At 45.9% G+C, this 23,659-nt stretch overlaps 1 protein-coding gene across 1 annotated transcript; it reads right to left on the bottom strand.

Annotated features, from left to right (window-relative positions):
• Nucleotides 1-232: 232 nt before the first annotated feature.
• On the bottom strand, nt 233-22,177 carry LOC144164343 (uncharacterized). The gene is made up of 5 exons (XM_077694853.1): nt 22,060-22,177; nt 14,212-14,317; nt 13,120-13,374; nt 11,987-12,055; nt 233-4,938 (listed from the first exon to the last, which is right to left on the bottom strand). The coding sequence occupies exons 2-5, from the start codon at nt 14,297-14,299 to the stop codon at nt 4,868-4,870; spliced, it is 483 nt and encodes a 160-aa protein (XP_077550979.1). The 5' UTR covers nt 14,300-14,317; nt 22,060-22,177; the 3' UTR covers nt 233-4,867.
• Nucleotides 22,178-23,659: the final 1,482 nt, after the last annotated feature.

Genomic DNA, 23,659 nt, shown 5'->3' with positions numbered 1-23,659 from the left:
TAGTGTCTACTGCACTGCGCGTGAATTGTTGGGGAATGGGTAGCGGGGATATCTAATCTGCTTCAAGCATGGTCACTGCAGAACCGCCACCAAACCTTTAATAACGCTGAAAGAGTGTCGAGGACTAAGAAAACACACAATAAAAGCAAATAACAATTCACCAAGACTTGCTGATAATACTTTTCTACACACTGAATTTTCTCACAGAGACGACAAACAAAACCGTGCGCCATAAATACGTAGTGCTTTATTCAGTGGCTGTACACAGTTAAACAGCATCGGGAACAGTGCACTCGGTTAATTAGAAACCCGGTAAATAAAATGATAAAATACAATAATACAATACAAATACAATAAAAACCGTACAGTCTGTCACCAATGCCACCCGAAGGCGCTGCTATGAGACATAAAAACTGACAGAACATGGAAGGCGATTTGCAACAAGTCTTTAAAAGATGTCATTTACAACGAACATGAAACAAGGTTTCACCTAGGCTCCTCATTGTACAAGCTAAACGAATGTCCAGACAAACTCTTGGAGACTTCCCCGATCGGACTCCACTCTACCACACATGACACCAGACTGGTCGCATTGGGTTGTTTGACGGCCACGTTTAACCTCAAGCAAACAAAACAGACATGTCATCACTTAGGGTATGAAACCTATACCTCCGCGAGCGCCCCCCCCCCCTTACCGCCCTCCTCTCCCAACCTATGCACGCATAAACGGGCAACCTGTCATAAGCGGGTGCTAAGAAATGAAAGATACTGTCGAACATGTCGCTCTGAAAGCCCTTTAATCTAAAGAGTGATATTGGCCTTTACCTTTTGAACTGGGTAGTCTGAGCAAATGTCGAAATGCCAGGACCCTAACAGCAGATACCCACCTCTGTTTGCATCTGACCGTCTATGTAAATCCCCATTTTCCACCCGGCCTACACAATGCGCCTTAAGGAGTATTCCATCGCCTGCGCCGGAACATGGCTTACACCCGAAGCTTGAAGTTCAGAATAGGGTGGCAGAATTCACTAACGAGCCCCAGGTGCGCTCTGCGCGACACTATAGAGCAATTGTGTACCTACCCGCGATTTACTGTGGCGCGAACAACAGCAGAATGCTGCCAGTCTCGTTTACGACGAGGAGCAAGGCTCCAGTTGTGTACTTTTTGGGACTCTGAGCCGCCAATGAAAATCCATCTTCAGGGACGAAATTTTTGCTTTATTTTTACGGGACTCCGCAGTAGAAAAACAATATTTTCTGAAATTTGCTCTTCACTACGTGTGAACGCGTTTCCACTGTTATGTCCCGTTGTGCGCTATTGGCACATGCATAGAACGAATTCAGCAAATACATTTATATTTAACGGTGGATTATCATGCAAGCAGGGCTTTTCCTCTGGCTTGTACACAGCACTAATTGGTGAAGTTCTCTCATTTCGTCTGGAGCGACAAACATCCTCGACAGCAGCTGAGCTTTAAGAAAGCAATCGTTTATTTCCTGCGCCTTGTGCCTCACCAGTGAATTATCTTCACGGACTCCAAAGAAGCTCTGCCAACTCTATTAAGGAGAAGTAAATTTTCGCCCTACCAAGTCACAGCTTTTTACATCTCATACCGTGACCACATTGCTTGCTCTGCTGGACGCAGTACTGACAAAACGGCTCATGAAGGTTTTCTGCAAATACCGCAAGGTGTTTTTAAGAAAACATTAGCTGCACCATGGTTCCCCACTCTGTGGTGACCGAAAGCAACCGTTTATGGAATAACCTGCAAAATACCCGCTGCCTTTTACACACGACTGACCCAGGCTCTGGAGACAGCTCCCTCGTAATCTGGAAAGTTACACCATCGTCTACGGCTGAACTTTGTATTCGAAAATAGTTACCTATCTCGCCTTGGAGAGATGCCAAATCCTCACTGTGATAATTGTGCTTGTGTCTAAACAGTTGAACACATATTATTAGAATGTGCGGCCTGAACCGAGATCCCACTTCCTTGAAAACATTGAAGGTCTAGAACAAAGACCAAAAACTCTCAAGATTATTTTAGGACCACTGACTTGTCCCTCTAAGCAGCTCCAAGCTATAAGGAGTGTCTTCTCTAATTTGGGTGATATCGGCCTAATTTCAAATTTGCAAATTACTTGGCCCAAGCTCGGAAGAAAAAACAAACGCGTATATGTCCGACACCGCGCCTTAGCACCCGAACGGTATTTTTTTCGTGTTTCTCTGCCCAGTTCTTTCTCGGGCCTTTTATTCTTACACCCCCGTCCTCAGCAGAGAAGCGTACAGGCGACTGTAAACGCCAGCAAACTTCCCTGGTTCTTCAAAGCCTTCTCTCTGTGTGTGTGTGTGTGTGTGTTGGCACCATTGAGTCTACTTTTTTACTCAAATTTCTATTTCGAGTCTCCTTTCTGGCAGTTCATGGCGTCTTTTTATATTTAATTTTTGTTTTCTCTTTCATTCTTGTACTATTCACAATCTCCAACGTCCACCTCAAAGCATTGTAGTTATTCCCACTGTGCTATCAGAGCTTATCTCCACAGTCAAAATTGCACTTTCCTCTCTTTTTCTCTCTTACGAGGGAAACTCGCGTCTTCTTGCAACAGTTTTTTCGGTCTTACGAGAATAAAAAATTGCACCAAAAATGCAGTATAATGGTTATAGGAGAAAGTAAAGGCAATGCCGCAAATTTTTCTGTTAGTTCTAATTTTTTTAACCGTCTGTAGCAATTTTTGTAGCAAGTTGGTCAAAATCATAACAGAAGTAGTTTTTATTGTGCCTCATTTTAAAGCAAATATATTTAGGTCTTGTCGTATGGTTTGCGGTATTTAATAACTTTATAAATAGCTTTTATTTGTGCTTTATCCTTTCCCTCACACTACGCGGGATTATGTGTTCCTTGGTAGCCTTTCCTTCTGAAACTATCTCCAGGGGAAGATTCAAATACCTTCCCTGAAAAGGCGAAACACTTTTAATTTGCTTATTCTGGGATTTTGAAGTAACACCCCCTATGCCGATGTATCCCATCTATTTCCTAACGAGAGGTTTGTGCCGCTTTCCTATAACATTATGACTTTTCTATATGCATAGCTTACGGCATCTTATGAAGCACAAATTTCCCATGAAACTGGTGCCTTTTCTTTCAAGAAATAAATTAAATGAATAGATATACTTACCTTCGGGTATTAAAATACGCCTAGTGTTTTTCCTTTGGCTAGGGAGACCCTTTGCGAACATTTGTTTCCAAATTATGTTTCGATGTTGCTGGGTGAAGCATGTCTATGTGTCCATGTTCAGGTCCGCTACCATCCTAAATGTTTTACCGCCCTGAGTTCCGCAACAAAAAAAAATTACCGTTCGCTTCATTAAACGTTTATTCTTTCTCTTTATTCGTCACGAAAACTATAAAATATCACAAATCTATTATAAGAAGAACACATGTACTGTAAATATCAATTGTGGGAAAACCAGCATTGTTCAGGCAAACCACAATGAAAGCACTTTTAATACGCTTATTACTATCCCTCAGCGTTTATGGCTTCAATAAGGTGCTTAACAACACACACTTTCACTATAAACACCTTTGAAGGAAACAAGGTTTCAGCGCGCTTTTTTGTATCAAAGCAAAACTAAATTTCTATAGAAAAAACCTTAGGTGGCCCTACCTATTTCTTTCAGAATTATTATTCGGATGATCACATATATGATTACCTTAAGTAAAAATAACAAATACAAAACTTCACGAACCGTTCCACAAAACTGCTTTGTTCAACTGACTCAACATTATGGACTAAGGAGCAAACCTTGCTGCAACAAGTGACATTTCACCGCCTTTAGCCTACTGATTCAGCATTCTCGTTTAGTTATTTGATATATCAGCACGCCATCAGAATAATACACTGTATCGTCCACCGTCTTTAAAACACGACCTTTCACAGGCTACGTGAAAATGAGGGAGGGATAGCTGCAAAAACTGCTGCAGGTTAATCTAACAAGGTTCAAGTGGGACTCGTTAGCAATTCTTGAGATTGACTGTCCATTTTGTAACAACCGATATGCTTTAACAGTGTACCAAACGTAATTGTAGCCAACACGTCATCACAATTGCCTAATCGCAGACATTTCTATGGACACCGCAAAAAAAAAATCCCGAAATTAGCTTGTCTACCTGAACCACAAATCACAGTGTCTATAAAAGTAAATATGCTTATCCCGGGTTAAAAAAACAAAGAAGCACAATATACAACCTTAGGAGGAAAAGTTTTTGGTGTGAGGAATCTTTTGTATTATAGAATGTCTGCTGCTTGCATTGCTGAATATGTGATACGTGCTGCTAACTCATTTTATTTGCACGTCCCAACGACTGAGTTCATGCTCAGTCATCCCATTCAGGTGTGTTTTGTAACACTAGATTTTTCCGAAAAAAGCCCTCACTAGACCACAGCTGTCTGCTCTCTATATTCCAAAAAAACAGCTGTCTGCAACTTTTGTGTAATACTGCTGGTAAATTAAGCCGTAACATGGCAACAAGATGCTTGAACACATAGTGTTAATAAGGTCTGCTCTTTTTAATGTGTATGAGTATTCTGGTACTACATGAGAATTCAGTTACCCCCAAGGCTGACAAAAACATCAGATCACCAGGACCGCATAAAAAGTAGTCCATCAAAACATGATTTCTCAATGATTGTTGCGATGCACGGTACCAATACAAAATATCTTTTACCACACTGTGGCGTTACTCGGTACTACAAAACACCATCTGAACGACAGTTGTGGTACACTGTAGTCATCTCCCCATTAAGAACCCACAAAACACAGGTATGCGCTAACCCATCAGTCATCGGATAAGTTTCGTTTTAGCGCCTACACCAAGGTCCTCCAGAACGTCCTGGTAGCCACGACGATGGTCAACAGGATCAGGAGATGGATCGGCCCTGCATGTGATATAAATAAACGGTATTCGTGAAAAACCGGCCAAACTTGGCGCTTAAAGGGACCATGCAGACAAAATACGAGCTTCTTTTATTCGAAAGATTTCGTGTTTTATATTGCCCCAGCGCTTGTCCGGCAGCAAACAATGCCGTATTTACGGAGAAATTAATCGTTATGCTAAAATATACATTCCCCCGCCAGATCGTGCGTTGTTGCCCTAGAGTTGATATACTGACTCTAGAGGGAAATCGCGCCGCTGAGTCAATGCATTGGAACCGTACGACACACAGTGGCAGATATGATAGAACGATTTGAAGGTTGCCAGCTTAGCTTTTGCTTACTGAAAACGGCGAAAGCGATGGGTTGTAATCTGGTACCGTGCTACTGTGGCGTTTCCGCGTCCGGCAAGCGAAGCAAGCCGGGAATAATTGTAATATGGCGGACCGCTGGCCAGGCGGATTTTGTGTAGGCGGCATCGACAGCATTGCGTAGTTTATCTCCTGTGGGTAGGTAACCAGCGTGTTTTTGGTTTAGCGTGTGACTTATATGTACTGAGACTATTTGAACAAGATGTAGCAACGCTCACACAACACTTTCGCGCAAGCTCGAATGCGACTGATCGCATGCGCGAGGACGCCAAGGGATCAGCTGATCCGTACTGGGGCGCACAGAAAAATGAACGTCCGTCATGATCTCCGAGCATTTTTGCGCTGTGCCGCTTTATTTGCCATTCTGTGGCATTTTGCGAGTCGCTCAATGCTTTTCAAACGAAGTGAACTGTGGCTTTAGCTGAATGTAAAACCGTTATTGACACCAAAAAAAAACGTTATCGCATGGGCCAACGCTGATATTGCCGGTGAGTCCCGGCCCTTTGAAGCACAGGAACGCAAGAGCGCGGTCAATCGCAGGCCAACGGAGCGGCAGAATGCATGCCAAGGGAGTATGCGAAATACAGTCAGCAGCGTGTCCCGTTTCTCTTTCTGTCTGTATTCGTCATGTTCTAGCTGCTTTCCATCACTTCAAAGGGAAAGCTTGCTGGACGGAATGGGCAGTATTGAATGGGCAGTAATTTGCCGCACAGAGCGCGCGAGGATAGAACATTGACTTATTGTGACTGATTAAAAACAAAACCGCATTTCTTTACCTGTTTTTTGTTCTAACTTCCCGAAAGTTTGCGCGAAAGTTCGAAGCACGGAGAGCTGTAAGAAGTTCCATGAATAAAACAACTGGAACCGAACGATTATAAAAGCTCCTTTTATTTCTCTTCCAACGGGAACGATCGCTGGCTGCCACTCCGTAGCCTGTATTGAACTTGCGGTAGTCAAGGTCAGATCGGAATTGCTGTTCCGACGTCTATTCAGGAGCAATAGATAGGGTGCTTAACGTGAAGAAACGAATGACAGCCTCGCCAGCGCCCGGGGAGGCACTTGCTCAGCGCGTGGATCCGAGTTGTACCAGCTGTACACGTCTTGCACGCACGCAGATCTGAGCTGGAGACTGCACGCACACTGCGCAGGGCAGGCGGAAGGGCCTTGCCAGTTCCTCGCACACTTAAAGAAAATCGAAACCAAAACTGAACTGCGCCATTACTCTTTGTTCGCTAATTAGAGCCTAATTACACTAAAAGTTTTTATAGAGCTAGTTTTATTTACTAAGGCAATTATTTGTAACAATTTTGCTTCAGTTTTTTTGTTTTAGTTAAGTAATTACGGAACAACTTTTTTAAAAGGCTGAATACAATTTATTTGGCAACCATGGGAATTGTATTCACGTCAACGCCCACGATTCGTACGGTCTCGGAGCTCGCTTTATCCCCCTGGTTGTTGTGACGTCTGCCCTGTCATGAGGGCTTCCAGTGCGCCATTAGGCTCTGCAACCTTGCTTAATGTCAGTCCTCCCAGATGGCGCTGCCATAGTCAGCGCGCGGACCGTTGTGCGCCTTTGCTTTGTTTTTGACCGCATTTGCTCCTGACATGTTTTTTTTTTTTTTTTTGCTCTTGACGATGTCACCCGCGTTGACGTCCGTAGTCGTAGTCCGCACCCCTCCGCCTACACTATATAAAAAAAAATACTATCCGGCGCCTGGTTTCGATCCCTCGACCCTGCGGGCGGAACGCAATGTACATGGTGCTCTTCCAACTGCGCCACAAAGCCGGCACAGAATGGGAGGCTACGAACGCGCCTTATATCCTTGACTACGTCAAGAAGCTGCTAATACAACGCATTCACTACCACAAACTCCCCAAACACTAAACGTTAACGCAATACACCCACCCCCTATGCGACGCATTTATTCGAGTCCCCCTCGCGGGGAGATGGGCCCAATTTTTACCATAGAAAGTAATCGTTTCGTGAAACATGCGGTGTGCTTGACCAACAGGTTCACGTAAGACAACGTCGTTTACGCCGATTGGCCAGTGTCGTGTAAGACAACTACGAAGAGGCGGGCTGCTGTGGAGCTAAAAAAAGCACAGTGCGGCAAACACAACCAGCACTGCGCATCGGTACCTCTATGTTTACGTCTATTTTCGTACCTTCAATTGTTTGCTCCAACATTCTTACTACGTTAAGATGAATATGCATTACATTTAAGCGCAAATAGCTCCTTCGACAAGCTTATAAGCCCTGTCTCGTTTGCGTTTGCTTTTGCCTGCCTCATCCATTCACACAGCTGAGCATGTGACACATCGGTTCAGTTGCAGGAAATGAGCCAATGGGTTGCATGGCCATTCCCTTTTTCCCAATTATATAACTTATTTGAGCGAAGTGTGCATTAAAAGTAGTGTCGGTATGATTCTAACGTGGCAATCTTTTGAATGAACCAAATTTGTGTTTTCTCTGCATGGCCCCTTTAATAAGGGAGGGGGCCATTGGTTATCCCCCCTTTGCAATTAGCAGAAGTAGCATGTATCGGAAGACCGTCACCTACGCTTTTTTGCGAATCGACAACTTCTCGCCCAATATATAGAATCCCGGGTGGCGCAGAACGTAATGCTACCATGCTAGCTGCGCTGTTTTGTGCGCCAGCTTTCGTCACGCGTACGTGGTGTGGGTTTAAAGATGAGGTGTGGAAATTCTGCCTAAGGCTGCCGACGTGGAGAGACTGTTTTTCGGGGGTAAGGTTAACACGAAGCTTGCGCTAATCTTGTCAAGCAGACGAAATAGAAGTAAGAAATCATACATTCTCCTTATTTTCGCAGGTTCCACTGAATAAGAATGTTAATCTTGTTTGAGAAGATGTTCTACACGTTTCTCATCAGTTCACTTGAGGCCAAGAGGTTTGGCACTGTAGCCACTCAAATCCTGTTTGCTCATGTGTTGTCACCACATGCGATAGGGACAGACGAGGAGATAATTTATCTCTAATGAAATTAAAAGGTTTATTTCTATGTAAACATATGCCTGTTGTGTGAGCGTCAAGCATAGCTTAGCGTAATGGTCGCCGGGTCTGCACATGCTTAGGTGCTCAAACACAGTGACTTGGTAATATTATTTGAGGACCTACGTAAGAAATACTTCTAAGCCAAGTTGTGCGGATTTTATTCTGCACGAGTAGGTGCACAATAAAGAACAGAACGAATGTCGGCAGATTTGTTCATGCATGAATTTTTCAAACTGCATGTAACTTTCATGCAGGTATTTTGCAAGGGCACCCTTCCAAAGAGTGGCTTTGATTATCGGGGACTATATCCAAAACATACATGATCCAGTATGTTTTTGGTATAGCCCGCGATCATCGAAGCCACTCCTCGACCGGAGATCCGCCCATTCCAAAATGTTAACGGCATAATAATAAACACGCTTCGATTAGCTTTAACAAAGTCGTGTGTGCATGAGATTGGGGCCAGTTGTGAGGCCCAGGTTAATAAGCTTAAAGAAGTCGGCAACCACGAGAATTCCATTGGGCAAACCTGCGAGAGGTTCATGAAACTTCTCAAACGCAAACCGGACCAGCAGCAAAAAACAAGATAAAAGGAAGGAGAAAATAGCAGTCATTCCATACGTGCACCACTTATCACATGGTATAAAGAATGTAGCAGGAAGATTCGGGGTAAATGTCGCATTCTATGTACACTCAGGCTTAGCCGTGTTTGCCCGGCCATACACAGAAAGATAGATAACAAACAAAAAAAAATCAATAAGAGGCTGCAGCATCAATCAAGATGATAGGCTTGTGCCCTGTCGTACAGGTATTGTGTACCGGTTGCCCCTCGATTGCGGAAAAGTGTATATTGAGCAATCGCCTAGGTGTGTTAACACGCGCCTGCCGGAACATTTTTGTAATCTAACAAAGGACACCTCTTCTCATTTACCAGCAAACTGCCGAGCATGTGACTGGAAGCCGTGTTTTGATGAATGTGACATTTTGTTCACACATAAGACCAGCTGTCACGAGAAGTTGTTGAAGCCTATATCAACAACAGTCGAACCGGATGTGTAAGCCAGCCTTCTCTGGCGCTGTACGAGGAGGGAAAAGCTTTTTTAGATGTCACGCAACTCTGTGAGTGTTTCTCAGGCCTCTACGCGGTTTCATTATATGGGTCAAATTCTGTCGGTTTTTCACCACATCAGATTGTACGTGTTGGCTCTAAATTTGTGTTCCTTTCCAATAGAATACTAGTCGCGAGTCAGCGCCCTTCTTGTGAATTTCTTCTGTGTCCCTCGTCGTTTATTGCACTGTTACATTATATCATCGTCTTTATGGCTTCATGAATTCGATTTCACCGTTGTCTACAAGAGCGGACACCACCACACCAACGGTGGCTGTTTGTCCCGCCTGCCTCAACAAGCGCAGCCATTTGACGATAAGCACTATGACGATTTCTTAGACGATTTCTTAGCTTCCATCTCTAACACGCTGCCCGGTGCACTCGTGTTTTAGGAAGAGCAAGAAAAAGATGCCAGCTTGCAGCCATTTTTTGCCTGCACACAAACGTCTCACTCGTCGACTTCACCGTTCCTCGTCCGAGATGGTCTGCTCTGGAGACGGAATTATTCCTCGGGTGGTGCTCGCTTTCTGCTTGTCGTTCCTGAGAGGCCTCGCCCTGTCGTCCTGCATGCTATGCACGACGATGGCACCTCAGGACATCACCTCAGTATGCGAGGTGTGCCAGCGCTACAAGCATCACACAGTTCCTCCTTCACGGCCTCTGCATCCGATGCGTCTAACTACGACCCCTTTTGAAAAAGTATGAGTTGACTTGCTTGGGCCGTTTCCCAAGTCGGTAGCAGGCAATCGGTGGATAATCGTGTGTGTATTATATGATAGCAATGTGGAAATGACTTCTCTGCCATCTACTACAGCTTCAGATGTCGCACACTTTTTTCTGCACTTCATCATACTGCGCCATGGTGCACCCCGCATGGTTATAAGCGATCGCGGGCGACAATTGACAGCGGATGTGGTCGAAGAGCTCTTTCGTCTCTGTGGATCACGGTACCGACACAGCCCACCGTATCACCCACAACCCTATGGCCTGACTGACCGAACAATTCGCACACTGACAAAAATGTTGGCCATGTACGTCTCCTCGGACCACAAAAACTGGGACGATGTGTTAGCTTTCATCATCAACGCCTACAATACCGCTAAGCACGGTGTCACGGGATACGCACCCTTCGTTTTTCTATGCATGTGACTGCCAAGCAGCTTCCTCGACACTATCCTGCGCTTTTCTCTTTATGAAGATGTTTCTATAGTGCATACTCTCTGTCGTGCTAAAGAGGCACGTCGACTTGCCCGACTACGGACATTTACGTCTCAAGCGAAGACCAAGGCACGATATTACCGACGACACGCACCAGCGTCGTACATTTTACCGGTCGACGCAGGTACGCAAACGTGGTTTTTCCCAGAAGTTTTTATCAACCGACACAGGCCCTTTTCTTGCTGTGCGAAAGTTATGTTACCTGAATAAAAAAATCGCCAGAGTGACGTCGCAAGACCGTCGATCCCGCAAGACTCAAGTTGTTCACATCGCCCGGCTGAAGCCTTGCCGACCGCGACAACTTCAACTCGCTCGGTTAGCTTTGCCTCGCACCGGGGAAGTGTTACAGAGAGCTTCTACGAGGGATGTCTTATGGTTCACAAAGAGAGGCATTGGTCAAGGTCACTGTTGATGAGTAGAAGAGGAGGTTGAGATTGGGTCTGGGCCAGCCGCCTCCCGATCTGTTCGCTCACCTGTTCCTGGATCTCATCACTGTAAACAAACCCATTTCCTCAATCAAGACTGTGTCAATACATATAGCTGCGCGGGTGGAGTGGGTACCGGGACACGCAGGCGGGATCGGCAACGAGACCGTTTACCCTTTCGTGAGCGAGACCGAGGAACTCCATTCCGACCTAGTGTTACCTGTACGATTCGCGCGATATTTCCCTGAACCCACAGAAGCCAAGGCCGCGGCCAGGCACACATCCCCACGGTCGCTGCGGAAATGGACACCGCCAAATCCATCTCCACTGCCCGGTGGATTGCCATGTGTCGAGCAAGTGCTACTAAAAAGTCACGGGCTGGAGCCGCACTCACCCAGGATACGCTGGACAAGTGACGCGCCTATGTGCCAAAGTACCACCAGTATGCTGGCCACAATAAACAACCTGTCACAGTTATTATCTGCACCTACTGCTCCACAGGAGCCACGCCCCGTGTGCACCACATGTTGTGGGAGAGTACGGGTAACCGTCTAAAGTATCTCCCGCCCAGAGTTGAGCGACCTCATGACTGAACACAAAGATGAAAGTCGGCAGACGCTGCTTCCTTTGTGGGAATTTGCCCGCTCCGCAGGCGTTGACCGCCGAATGTATCCTCTCAAACTTCACCCCCGCCCTTTCTCCCCCTATCCTCAGGGCCCCAATGTGTACACAATTTGGTGGGTGCCCTAACAACTGCACCTGTTGTTGTCAATCAAGATTTCATTCATTCATTCTAATAGTGTGATTGTGTTATTTCGTTTGATCATTAATATACCGCCACTACGTGAAACTTGAAATATGCCTGCACATTGCGCGTCCGTAACCGCTTTTGCCACGCCAAAAAAACTGGAAATTACCTGTCATGTGAGACGAGACTCCATCGTACACTGAAGCTCCATGAGGGATTCCATGTTTAGCAGGATCATCTGAAATGAAATAAAAAAATGTCGGTCGCAGTTACAGCCGACATAAGCCACACCGACAAACCGTCTTCGCCATCCAAACCAGGATATAGTTCCGTGATAATGTTTGCTGGCCTTTACTGCACAAAAACATCTTTACAGCTCAGTAGATAACTTAAAACACTGTTTTGGCATACTTAACTCTCCAACGCACGCGAAGGTAGCTCACAGCAACATGCATTCTATTTGGGCTCGATTTCTAGAGGAAACATCAGGCACAATAGCTGCTAGTAAAGACAGCAGATAATAATACGTTCACAACGCCACTTCGGGCACGCGGCATTAAACGTGACGCGAGCGCACAGTTGCCAATGTGTATACGCACTGCAATTCTCACATAATCATTCTTATTATTGGTTTTACCTACATATATTTACACGAAAAAACCCCGCAATTCATGCAACAAATACTCGTACTGTTTCCTTAATGTACTTTTAATATCAAGTAGAACATCTAAAATATGACCGGTACACGCATAAGCAAAGAATCAGATTATTAAAACCAAACAGAAAAAGAAGCAGGGCCAAGAAAACATGGGTTACACTACACAAACATTTTTTTTCGAACACAAAAGTAGTCACAAAAAATATTTCGATAGGCCTCAAGCTGTTTGCCATCACTTTCGTTTAGGCTATTGGTGTGCTCTCACGAAGAAATTCGCCGCCATATATTTTAAATCATACCGAATTTTTTACCCTTGTTAATTATTGTAAATCTTGCAGCAGTACAAATCTGCATGTTCTCAAAAATGAACATGACCCCCTGTTAAGTGAATAGGAACATCACAAACCTAAATGAATCAGACATGGGGCCTCAGACATTCGTCCTTTATATAGTAAGAAGGCCGTAACTTTCGGTGCGTGCACACATAGTTATCACATGGTAAAATATTAAATGACCCTGCGTTTTACATGCCACTGCTGTATTTGTTTGTGCATGGGTTTGCGTATGCACGTCAATCAGTTATCGGGCTGGTAGTTCCCTATATTGTTATTTTCTCATCGAAGGAGCCTCTACACAGTGCTCACCATTTGTGTAGATGGTGCACTCATCCGAGGGTCGATTTCTGAGACGAATGTTGTCACCCGCGAAGAACTGGCAAACTCCACGCTGCATTCCTTTGGCAGCGCAATGCTGAAAGTGCTTGCATTCCAGTTCAGTTTGTTCGGAACAGTTTCTTGCACACTGGCGACTAGTAACATAATGAAATGTGGCAGAAGGGGCTGGCTGGTAGACCTCCCGAAATGGGTACGCTTTGTAGCCTTCAACGTCTCCTGACTTGCCTTAAATGAAGAAAAATAGAAAGAGCGCAAAAATAGTTATTAACGTGTTTTTTTAACATACGGTACTCCCCTCTTAAAGCGAGTAACGTTATAAGTATACGTCTACCCTTTGGTAACTGGGATTAATCATAATTCATCACGGCCACTTCAAAAGAGCGAAATTCGACACACAACTAGCAGCCTATAACAGATTGAGGGTAAAGTTATGAATATGATATTGGAACTCTACATTTTGATTAGTACAAAAAGAGAATACCGTGGTTATCTACGTAGCGTATTTACACACAATCGCTCGATGGTTTTGGCAGCAATTGTTACAGCTATAAATGCAACTGGAGAAGAACTGCGTCATGCTGGTTCTCCGTTTGTAAACATCCTGATGCAAGCCCAACAAGCAGCACACGAAATGTCAAAAATGAAACATCCCTGGGCATGCATCTTTGCAGATTATTTTTATGTGTACCATGTGATTACGTATGTTGGTTGTGATAAGAAAGTACGGTCGTTCCCCTTGAGTATTCTATGTGAACCACCTTACTATTTCGCATCCGTGACCTGACACCCAGATTTTACTTTTAGGTTTGCGTCATTTCAACTGTTGTCAATGCTGAAATCCACTCACGGGCATGTGCTTCACAACGCACCCCCCGGGTCAAAATCTTTAAGCGAGGTATGCTTACGTATAAAAATAATTCCGTGTCCTAGTTAATACAGATAAAGAGCTTCATGCATTTATACTTCCCAACACAACATTTTGTGTATAGGTGTGAAGAAACACCTCAGAGCACAATTTTTTTTTTACTTTGAGCTCTGCGTTCGTAAAGAGCGTTCACATACCATCAATGCTTGTGTCTCCGGCTCCGCACGCAAGAAGCCATGTCAAGAACAGAAAACCTGTCCCCACGAGTACAGAAAGCCTCCCCATCGCACGCCCGCTTGAAGCCTGCAAGGAAGCAAAAATGTGGTTGACCTTCCTTCCAGACAATTGTATAGTGCAATGGAAAATTTGAGCATCTGATAGGGCGAGCGCTGCAATAGGAAAATAAATTTAATCGTCGAAAAATCTCCCCTTCGCCAACACGAAAAATGCCGTAAGCGTTTGAATCGATACATTAGCTCTACTACTCTTGCTGCTAAGAACCTTACCTCCAGGCTACAGGGGACGAACAGTGCGTACCTTTAGGAGTTACTAAAGATAATTCAGAGCGAACCTTTATACGACACCAGGGTGCCTGGATGACCTCATTGCGGCGTCATAGCGGTTACAGTAGCCCGTCGAACCCGTTTTCCCCTCCCGATATATCTAACAGGCATTTCCATTTCCCACGAATGAATCGCCAGCAATAATATGTGTGCGTAGGAAAGCATGCGTAAAAAGGTCTAGCGCAAGATGTGCGCTCTAGGCGCGGACAGCGCGGGCTTGTCGGTGCCGGGCAATTCTCCTGTTGTGAAGGTGAGATAACAGACAACTTATCACTTGTAAGGTTGTCACTCCCGGACTACCTCTTCCTTTTCTCAATGGAAAGATACTGGCCTTTCTTATCGTTTTGGACAGGGATGGGCGATGCCAAACTGTTTTATGACAAACCCGGTTATCCAGTTATCCACCATATACATACCCTCCCTGCAAAAAACGTCTACAGCTGCTTCACTTTGCGAACGCGTTTCGTAGCGTTCCACGCATTTAATAACGGGAGCCCATAAAAAAGAATAATATACAAGAAATATTCAGCGCCTTTTCTTCCATAGCATGAATCAGAAAAAATAAACACGAAGAAGCTCTAGGCAGAGTGCCTCTGGTCGGTGCTAGTTGGTACATCTTCGATTGGAATCAGCTTGAATAATAACGAACACAACGCAAGGGGGAGATACACGACCCACTGCTGTCGTGTCGTGCTGTCGGGAGATTCACGAAGCAGCAGTGTTCATTATTATTCAAGCTGAATCCCATCGAAGCACTTGGCGCGCATTGTTTTATATAGTCCATCCCAAAAAATGGGAGAAACATTCGGCGCGCCGTCCATTCCCATTTTGTTACAAAGCCTTTAGTAGGAGTGGTATAACAAAAAATTGCCTCGTACCTGCCCTTTTCGTTGCAAATGTCGACGTAAGACGATAGTCTTTTGTCAACATTTGCCAAGTAAATGCCGCCTTTTGCTTCCCCGCTCACCTATCATGCTGTTCCTCTCCCGTCGCGCCCACTCTGGAGATTTGAGCAAACACTGAAACGCTCCCTCTAGGGATTTGAGCAAGTCAATTTAAATTTGCCGCGTTCCACTGCTACAGACCGGGTGCCTCGATGTCAGAGCTGCTGTACGGCGGAGACACAAGTGAATCAAGGTGCCCTACTTCAACGTTTATAGAATCATGTTGCCCTACAACACATGCGTTGCAAGCGGAACGTCGAACCCATCTAGCTTTCGTAACTGTTGCCGTTTGATTTCTTAAAATGCCGTTAGAAGGTCTAGTGGCGCGGGAGACAGCAGGTGACGTAGTGAATTTTTTTAAAGCAAAGCTTTTCTACCTCTACCAGCCAACGGCTCCACCCTGGCGTGCCCCACAAGAAACTCCCAACCAGGCTGAAAAAAACTACTGGCCCCGCCAGGCATAGAACCTCGGCCCAAAGAGAAGCGGACCGAGAGCCTATCGTCTTAGCGACTAACCTATGCAAACACACATGGAGACGGGGAAGGGAGACAGACGCTGGTTTTGATTCGGCGGCAGCGGAGGGGGATGGCGCTCTTTGGAGGCGGCCACGGAGTAGGATAAATAGGAGTGCCAACTTCGCTCTCTCCGACGGGCCCTTGACCTTTCTCATTCACGGAGAACAGTATAGATGGCGCTGGGAATCGCCGCTATTACCCAGTGTTCCCCGCGCGCCGGAGACCGCTCACCCCGGAGGGCGTGATGGCGGGATCCATTCTGTCGGCTTTGTCGTCTGCTTTCGCGAAGGATGTTTTGGGCCTGTTCTGCCACAGCTTCACGACCATTGCGCGCTTCCTTCGCAAGGCTTGATTAATTTTTTTGACAGCTCTTTCTGGGTAACCTAGACGTGACGTTCTGCTGAGCACGAGGACATAGGTTCGATTCCCGACCTCGGCGGCCACTTTTCGGATGGAGGCGAAAAGCAAAAACGCCAGTGTGTTCGAGATTTCGGCGCACGTTAAATATCCCCAGGTGGTCAAACTTAATCCGGAGCCCTCCACAACGGCGCACCTCATCGCCTTCGTTGCGTCGGCGCGTTAAACCCCTACAATCAAATCAAAAACCTAGACTCGACGGAATCAAGTGATCGTACGGCAAAGATACCTCACGAATCGGTTTGCAGGGCGGGAAAACAAAATGTAGAGACCACATACACACATCTGGCCGCTTGAGAAACGGTAACTTTTGCGCACTGCTTGCCACGAATGGGACTCCGTTTTCTAAATTGGTGAATACCAATTCGGTTCTGTTTTAACAGGTATTACAAAAGGCGAAGGAGCAACTGGTTCTGATAAATAGCGATGACAAATGTTTCCTCAGCTTTCTCGGAATTCTCAAACTTACTAAACTAACTAGTTTAAATCGGTATAAATGGGAGTCACCAAGCTCACATGCCGAATGGTTTCAGTGTCCGCGCTTGTGTCGCGTGGTGGTGCAGCCCCTAGCTAGCACATCAGGATGGCTAGGTTCCGCTGTCTCACCCTTCGAAAGACGCTCCTTTCCGTATTCTTTCTGCGGACGCACGGCCGGGCTACAGCGGCGGCGTCCGCCGCTCTAGTCCGGCCGTGGCGGACGCAGCTGCTTTTGGGACGCCGCCCCCGCAAATCCCAGATAACGGCTGGCAGAACCTCTGGTTCTACTCTTTGTAGAGCCACGTGTATGAATTCAAGTGGCGCCTCATGGGCAATTGTTGTGGGTGTCGTTTACTGCTTTGCTTTCCAATCGCCTTCAGAACGTGGATTGGAGCCAATTTTTTATGCAGTAGATGCGTCATTTTTGCGATAGCAAGTAACATACTGCATTTTCCCTGGCAAAAATCCCGCATTCATGAATTTGTTGTAAAGAAACACTGCAAGTACCACTTATGCATTGGGTTTCTGCCTCATATTTGCGTAATGTTTTGTTCTTGTTCAACAATGTTGACAAGTATGAACATTTCCCCCGGACGTAGATGTTTAGATTTGCTTTGGGTATATAAGCACATTGTGCATCTTCTGTTTCACTTTGGCCGGGTAGCTGAATCAAGTTAGAGTCAGACAGACAGACAGACAGACAGACAGACAGACAGACAGACTAAAACTTTCGGGTTCAAGTTACCAAAAAACAGTATCATCTTTAAAACAACACAACAAACGAGCGTGCACCAGAAATTTTACACGCACTTTTGACTGGCCCTGAGCTTCTGTGGAGACAGTGTAACAGCTGCATGAATTCAGGATCTGGATTAAGTAGCTGCAGGTAATCTGATGTGGACGTTGTACACTATAGTAGACATCGGCAGAAGGGCCGGCGACAAACCTAGCAAAAAAGTCCCGTGCAACTTATTTCAATCGCGATTTCAGAGAACATATCTACGCGATGGTATTAGTTGCGTACAAGTGAGCAAGACCGGTGGCCGGATTGGTATAGGCAATTTTTTTCAACAGGTTTCATCTCTTCGGCAGGGGTCCAGGGGCTCTAAAATATATTCCTAGTGTAACTGCGGTTCTCACCGCCAGCATGACCGGGACGGCTGTCATACACAACTTTGCCCTTTCTTGGCCTTGGAAGCTACCCCGAGAGAGCTCCTTTAGGCGTGGCTACAGTCAGGGTAAAAACACCGCAGCTGTTTAAAAGGTTCGCGCGGATTAGTGCTCCTTTCGTTCGAAAAACACTCTGTTACCGCAGTGAAATGACAGCGCTTCCCCACTCGGAATACCCTGTTGGAACTGCTTTACAAGGTTTAAGTCCTAGAAGCTAAGAAGCGGGTCTGGATTTAACCGTAAATTATCGGTGCTCGCAGGTATCATAGGTAATCATCAGTACCATCGGTATTTACCGCCCGACCGCTACATTTTGTGCGTGCAATTACAGTTCGCACTGCGATCAGAGCGAAGCTGGTGACGTTGAGGATTAAACTAAGCACAGCCTGACGGAGCGCACCGTCCCTACCTAACAATTTTTTGGCTCGCTGGTCCCCATTTCCGCCGTTTGCTACGATCAAGTCGCTATCTATAAAGGCGGACCGGGCAGATACAAAGTACTTGAATTTTTATTTTGCTCACTGCGCCTCACAAAATATTCATCACAGCAGCTTTTCGATACGAGCGCCTCCAGGACGTCTTCGGGGAGTACGAAGTGTTTCTGTTACATGTTTTGTAGGAGTGCCTGCAGTTTTTGCTTTGGGGAGGATTAGAAATTACTAGCACGTGCTTCCGCAGGAGGCAAAGTTACACTAAGAGCATTTCTTCCGAATCAGAATAACTACTCTTTGAAGTTCAACCTTCGGCTGTTGCTCGATAGTTGGTGCAGCTCAAGACTGCACTTGTGCAGCAGCCCGCGCGTATGACCTTCGCTGTTGTATTCGTGATACTCTATTTTTTGCCTGGATGACAGCTTGAGCCGTGAGAACTGCTTTCAAGGATGCTCTGTGCTGTCGCCGTAATAACAGACAGAAAACTGCAGTATTTTGTGCTTCGTTGTGCTGCTCTGTTCAATTTAAGTTGGGGAGGGTAGTTACAGGTGAGACGAACTACTTTCTACCTGCACTCGCAATCACGTTTTACTCCTTAACCTACCAGTTGGAGACTGCTCTACAAAGTTACACAAAAATGTATTCGCATGCCTGCATCTAGGATCCCATCACAAGTTTCAAGAAACGCATTGAAACTGAGTAAAATAACTTAGAACATGAAACCGAGCTTTTTAAATTAGTGATATTTCTCTTCGATTTTCGTACGAATGTTTCAGTCAGTTACTTCACAGCTTTTACTTCCCACGTGTCTGTTTACACGTGCGCAACGTACTTCCTGGGCATAATGACACACTTCGATTGCAAAACCACTGCTAACGCCAGCAATCCAATGCCAGCAGTCGAAACGAGGGCAAGCACCTGGGCGATATCAGCTCGGAACGCACCCACTTGAAAAGGGCAGTACCTTATCAGGTCTTCAGAGGGAGAAGTTCGCCACGGAGTGTTTTCCCCTAAAGAACTGTCCTCTCAAGTCTATCCGTAGCCTGCCTCCTTATCACAGATTACCACCACTTTCATGTGAAGTGATGTATTCGAGATGCCGGTTAAGTGACATCACCTGTCACTTAGTCATGCAGCTGCACTTGAAAGGATACATGACATCAGTGCAGAAAAATTCAAAAAAATGCAAGAATTCTTCGCCCAATAGTAAACGGTAGCACCACATGACAACAGGGCCGCTCCGCCGCCCACAGCCTCTAAATGTGAGAGCGCACAGGAGTAGGCACGTAATGCAAAACAGCGTCACAGTGGACATACAGGACATCAAGTCGGCATTGTAGCCTCGCGAACGAGGAGAACGATTCGGCCAGCCTAGGAATAACAGATATTCGGCCTATTTCCATAATGAAGTAAGGAATGTGGGCGTTTTATTAATGATCCTCCAGGTGCAGAAAAATTCTGCGCAAAGTGACGCAAAACAGGAAAAAGGGGAGCAGCCAACGCACACGCTGGACTATCAACTTACATACGAAAATATGAAACGATACAGCCCGCTAACAATAAACCGCGAATGCATCCGCAATGCTATTGGCAACACACACATATCTCAAAACGTTGTCTTACTACCCCGCTTTACCTCAGCCATGTAGGGATGTGGTTCATTTATGAAGTACATGTCAGTTTCTAGAAAGGCGTGAATGTGGTCTCTTCCCCCCCCCCCCCCCATGTTTAATTTTGTTTCGCTTTTCGACGGCTTCCTTATTTTTGGCAACAACAGTGAGATAGCCTACCCACAAGGCGGAGCGGAAGCTCACGGTGATCGATCACCTACGCGTAGAAAACTCCTAAGCATGAAACAACTGGCTACAGTTTCGTCTGCCTCGTCTACGCTTGTACACCACGGACTCTTCAGTACCCAGTTATATGCTTCTCATTGCCCCACGAGGTGTTGGTTGCCACGACCTTGTGCCTCGTCCAAGAGTGATGCCGTTTAGCCCTCCTGCGCATCCTCACATGGTATTTCGACATTATGCTGTAAATTTCTATGAAATGCGTCTATGGACTACGTCAAGGAAAGACAATTTGTGTAGTACGTTTTATGTCACGTTATAGCGGTCTATTTGTTATCGCGGAGGATGTAAGCAATGCGGCATACGCCATTTCACGTGTCACGCAGAATTACCGCCGGGAAAGCAAAAACCAACACGTGACGTATCGCCCGAGCGCTGCTGGGCACCTCTACGGATGGTTTCCCCTGCGACAACAGCGTGCACGTCCTCGAGGGAAAACTCAACGCTGAATCCATCACTTCAGGGGCGGTATTCTCGTAACTGTCCCTTTTGAAAACGTCCCTTTTGATTCCCTTTCATTGTGACGCACTTCTGGTTAAGCAGTGGGCGTTGGCAGTAGGTTTGTTGCGCTTGCGTTACGTCACTTCCGGTTGTTTGCTTTTAGCCAATCATGGCTCGCCAAAAGGGACACTTTTGAAAGGGACGCAAAAGGGACAAAACTCGAGAATACCGCCCCTGCTCAAGAGTCTGCTTGCTCTCTTCCATGAGAACTGGCCGAATGCACAACCCTTTATTCGTTTTTTTTCTATTTTTTAACAACGCGCACCAAGCCACCATTCATGCAGTAATGGTTCTTTTAGGTCTTTTTGAAGCGTTACGTAATCAGTGGGATCATGGATTTTCCAATAAATCCATGACCCCACAAGTCTCAAGCAAAAGGCGCATGCAATGTGTGACGCATGAAGGCAAGTCATTATTATTATTTAAGAAAATAAGGGACCGAGAACGCTGCCTCCAGGCACGCCTGGAGTAAAAGGGGATAGCGGTCAGGTATAATCATTCACTGGCGTGAAATGTTCACCCATAAAAAGGAAGCCAAGATGATGTTAAAGAATCTAGTCAAACGGCGGACAATTTAAAGATTAAATGGCAATGGGCTACATGGTTAAAAGGTTTAGAAAAGTAAAAAACACAGTCAGTTTGCTAGTTTCTCTTCATGTTCCTGTGCAAGCCAGTGGTAAATTCAAATAACTGCGTATCACAATAAAACCCACATATTAACAATAGACATGCTGTAACACCTCATGGAGCGCCAAAGATACACGCTGTACACACCAAAAAATGGCGCGGTGTTCGTACGCCCCATCAAACAAGGCTGCCTCTCCGGACCGCCCCCATCTTAGCCCCAAATGCGTGCGCCACACCATTGCCTCGATCGATGGCCACCCCAATGCCGCATCTGACTGCGATACCTACAAGACCACAGCGGGAATGCTTGTCGATAGCTGATTACATGTACAGACGGCTTAATGTACACCACCCAGTGCTTTCGAATCAACTTGCGACGACATTGTCTACTTGTTATTGCGAAGAGTGCGATCCACCCCATAGAAACGATTGTCATTGGCATTTCACGGCGTAGGAAAAAGAACCATCAATGAATTCCTGCACCCAACCAACGAAGTACTGACTTACCGCCAAGAATGCATGAAACGCAAAAAACACGCTAGTACTGACCTGTAAAAACAACTCCCACCTCCACGAAGCGAACTCCACAAGTGCACGATACGCGCGGAGCGACGTCCTAATGCGGCTCACAGTTGTCCGCGTCCGATAGCCTCATGAGCTTCGCAGCCTGGCCGCTGAGGGGAGATAAGGCGCTGCGGTAGAATGAGCGGTCGTCACAGTCGGACGCGCTGTGCACGCCACCATTGCTTTGTCCGGGAAAAGTGGGTCCTGCTAAACTTTTTTTAGGTGCGGAGCATCTTAGGATCGCACAATGTCAGTCCGCGTCAGTGCGCATAGCATTAACAATCGCAAAAAATCTCACAGGCACCGCCTGGATTGGAGCCTGTGTCTGGTAGACCACACAGCGGTAGTGTCCGTCGTCTTATTCATTGGGCTACGACCGTGCCTTAGTACGCGAGAGTCAAACGGCTTACTCCCTGGCCTGTAACGGTGCGGAGTGCCTCCCAATGTCCGTCCGCGTCCATCCGTGCACACACCAACATCAAGCGAAAATCAAGCGAAATTTGATTTGAGCCGTCATTTGCAGTTTCATTCATGGATTATCAAGGCACAACTCACGGCATAATCGAGTGACGGTCAAGGCGCAAATCGTATGTCACTCGGGGCGCAACTTGGATGTCATTTTGAGTCCCCATACTCCGCACCCTCGCCATCATCCACAAACAAGTGGGGATGCTGCCATTTTTTACTATTTAGCGTGCAAGTGCGCGTTGTGAGATGCAGGAAAAAGTGCCCCAGATAACGCACTGGAATTCAAAGGACATGCTAAGGATGTCCCATCCGGGAGGTTAGGGATGGCCCAGGGGCCTCCCAGTAAGTCCCAATAGAGTACCGAAAACATCCGAAGTGGAACAAGAAAAAACGTTTTTGGGATGTCCCTAAAAGGGTGCATATGGGAGGTTTCTGAGGCAAGCAACATCCGAATAGGAACAAAAACAGGAGCTCATTGGGATGTCCCTTGAAGTCATTTTAGGACTTCTTAGGGATATCATATCCATTTATATGTCGACATTGCTTTGCACTGGAGCTTTTACACTGGAAACACTGCTAGAACTCCGTAGAAATATATTTTATTTTTCAAATTTCGCAACATTGCACACTGACATAAAAAATCAGCACCACACACGAAAGAATATGATTCACTGACACAAAAAAAGTTTTCATATTTTTGTGCACAAGTTATGCTGCCCGCTCAGTAAGAAAGGGCACTTTTGCGCGGAAAGTTAAGTATATCCAAACACACAAAGCCAAGGTAATACCCCTGTACCACGCTCACTTACAATTGTGGCTGACTCAGTCCTAGTCGAACATCCACTTCGGGAGTTGCTACTCGGCCAGATTCAGTCCCTATTGAGCTGAATCCCGCTTGCCGCAGTGTAGATTTTACAAGCACAACTGAGAATTTCAAGTGCTGTAGAGAAAGGTTTTGGCAGCACCGTCCTCACTGAGCAATTTCACGTAAGGTGAAAAGATTGCAAAACACCACCAATTTTATCAAATGGAAAATGGCCGTATGATAATATTCATATATTTAAGTACACCTGCATACAAACTTGTATTTGTAAACTCTAAACACCGCGGTCAGTCT

This window comes from Haemaphysalis longicornis, unplaced genomic scaffold, assembly GCF_048455015.1.
Source record: "Haemaphysalis longicornis isolate Haplotype H1 unplaced genomic scaffold, Haemaphysalis longicornis Haplotype H1 scaffold_13, whole genome shotgun sequence".
NCBI classification, from domain to species: domain Eukaryota; kingdom Metazoa; phylum Arthropoda; class Arachnida; order Ixodida; family Ixodidae; genus Haemaphysalis; species Haemaphysalis longicornis.
Note: the sequence above shows the minus strand (reverse complement) of the source record. Positions and strands in the feature narration are given on the sequence as shown.

Excerpts from the sequence above, each read along its gene's own strand:
- LOC144164343 (XM_077694853.1), bottom strand. The coding sequence starts at position 14,299 with ATGGGGAGGCTTTCTGTACTCGTGGGGACAGGTTTTCTGTTCTTGACA. Across the intron at positions 13,375-14,211 it reads CGGAGACACAAGCATTGATG|GCAAGTCAGGAGACGTTGAA; the intron begins GTATGTGAACGC and ends TCTTCATTTAAG. Across the intron at positions 4,939-11,986 it reads AGTCTCGTCTCACATGACAG|GGCCGATCCATCTCCTGATC; the intron begins GTAATTTCCAGT and ends TATCACATGCAG.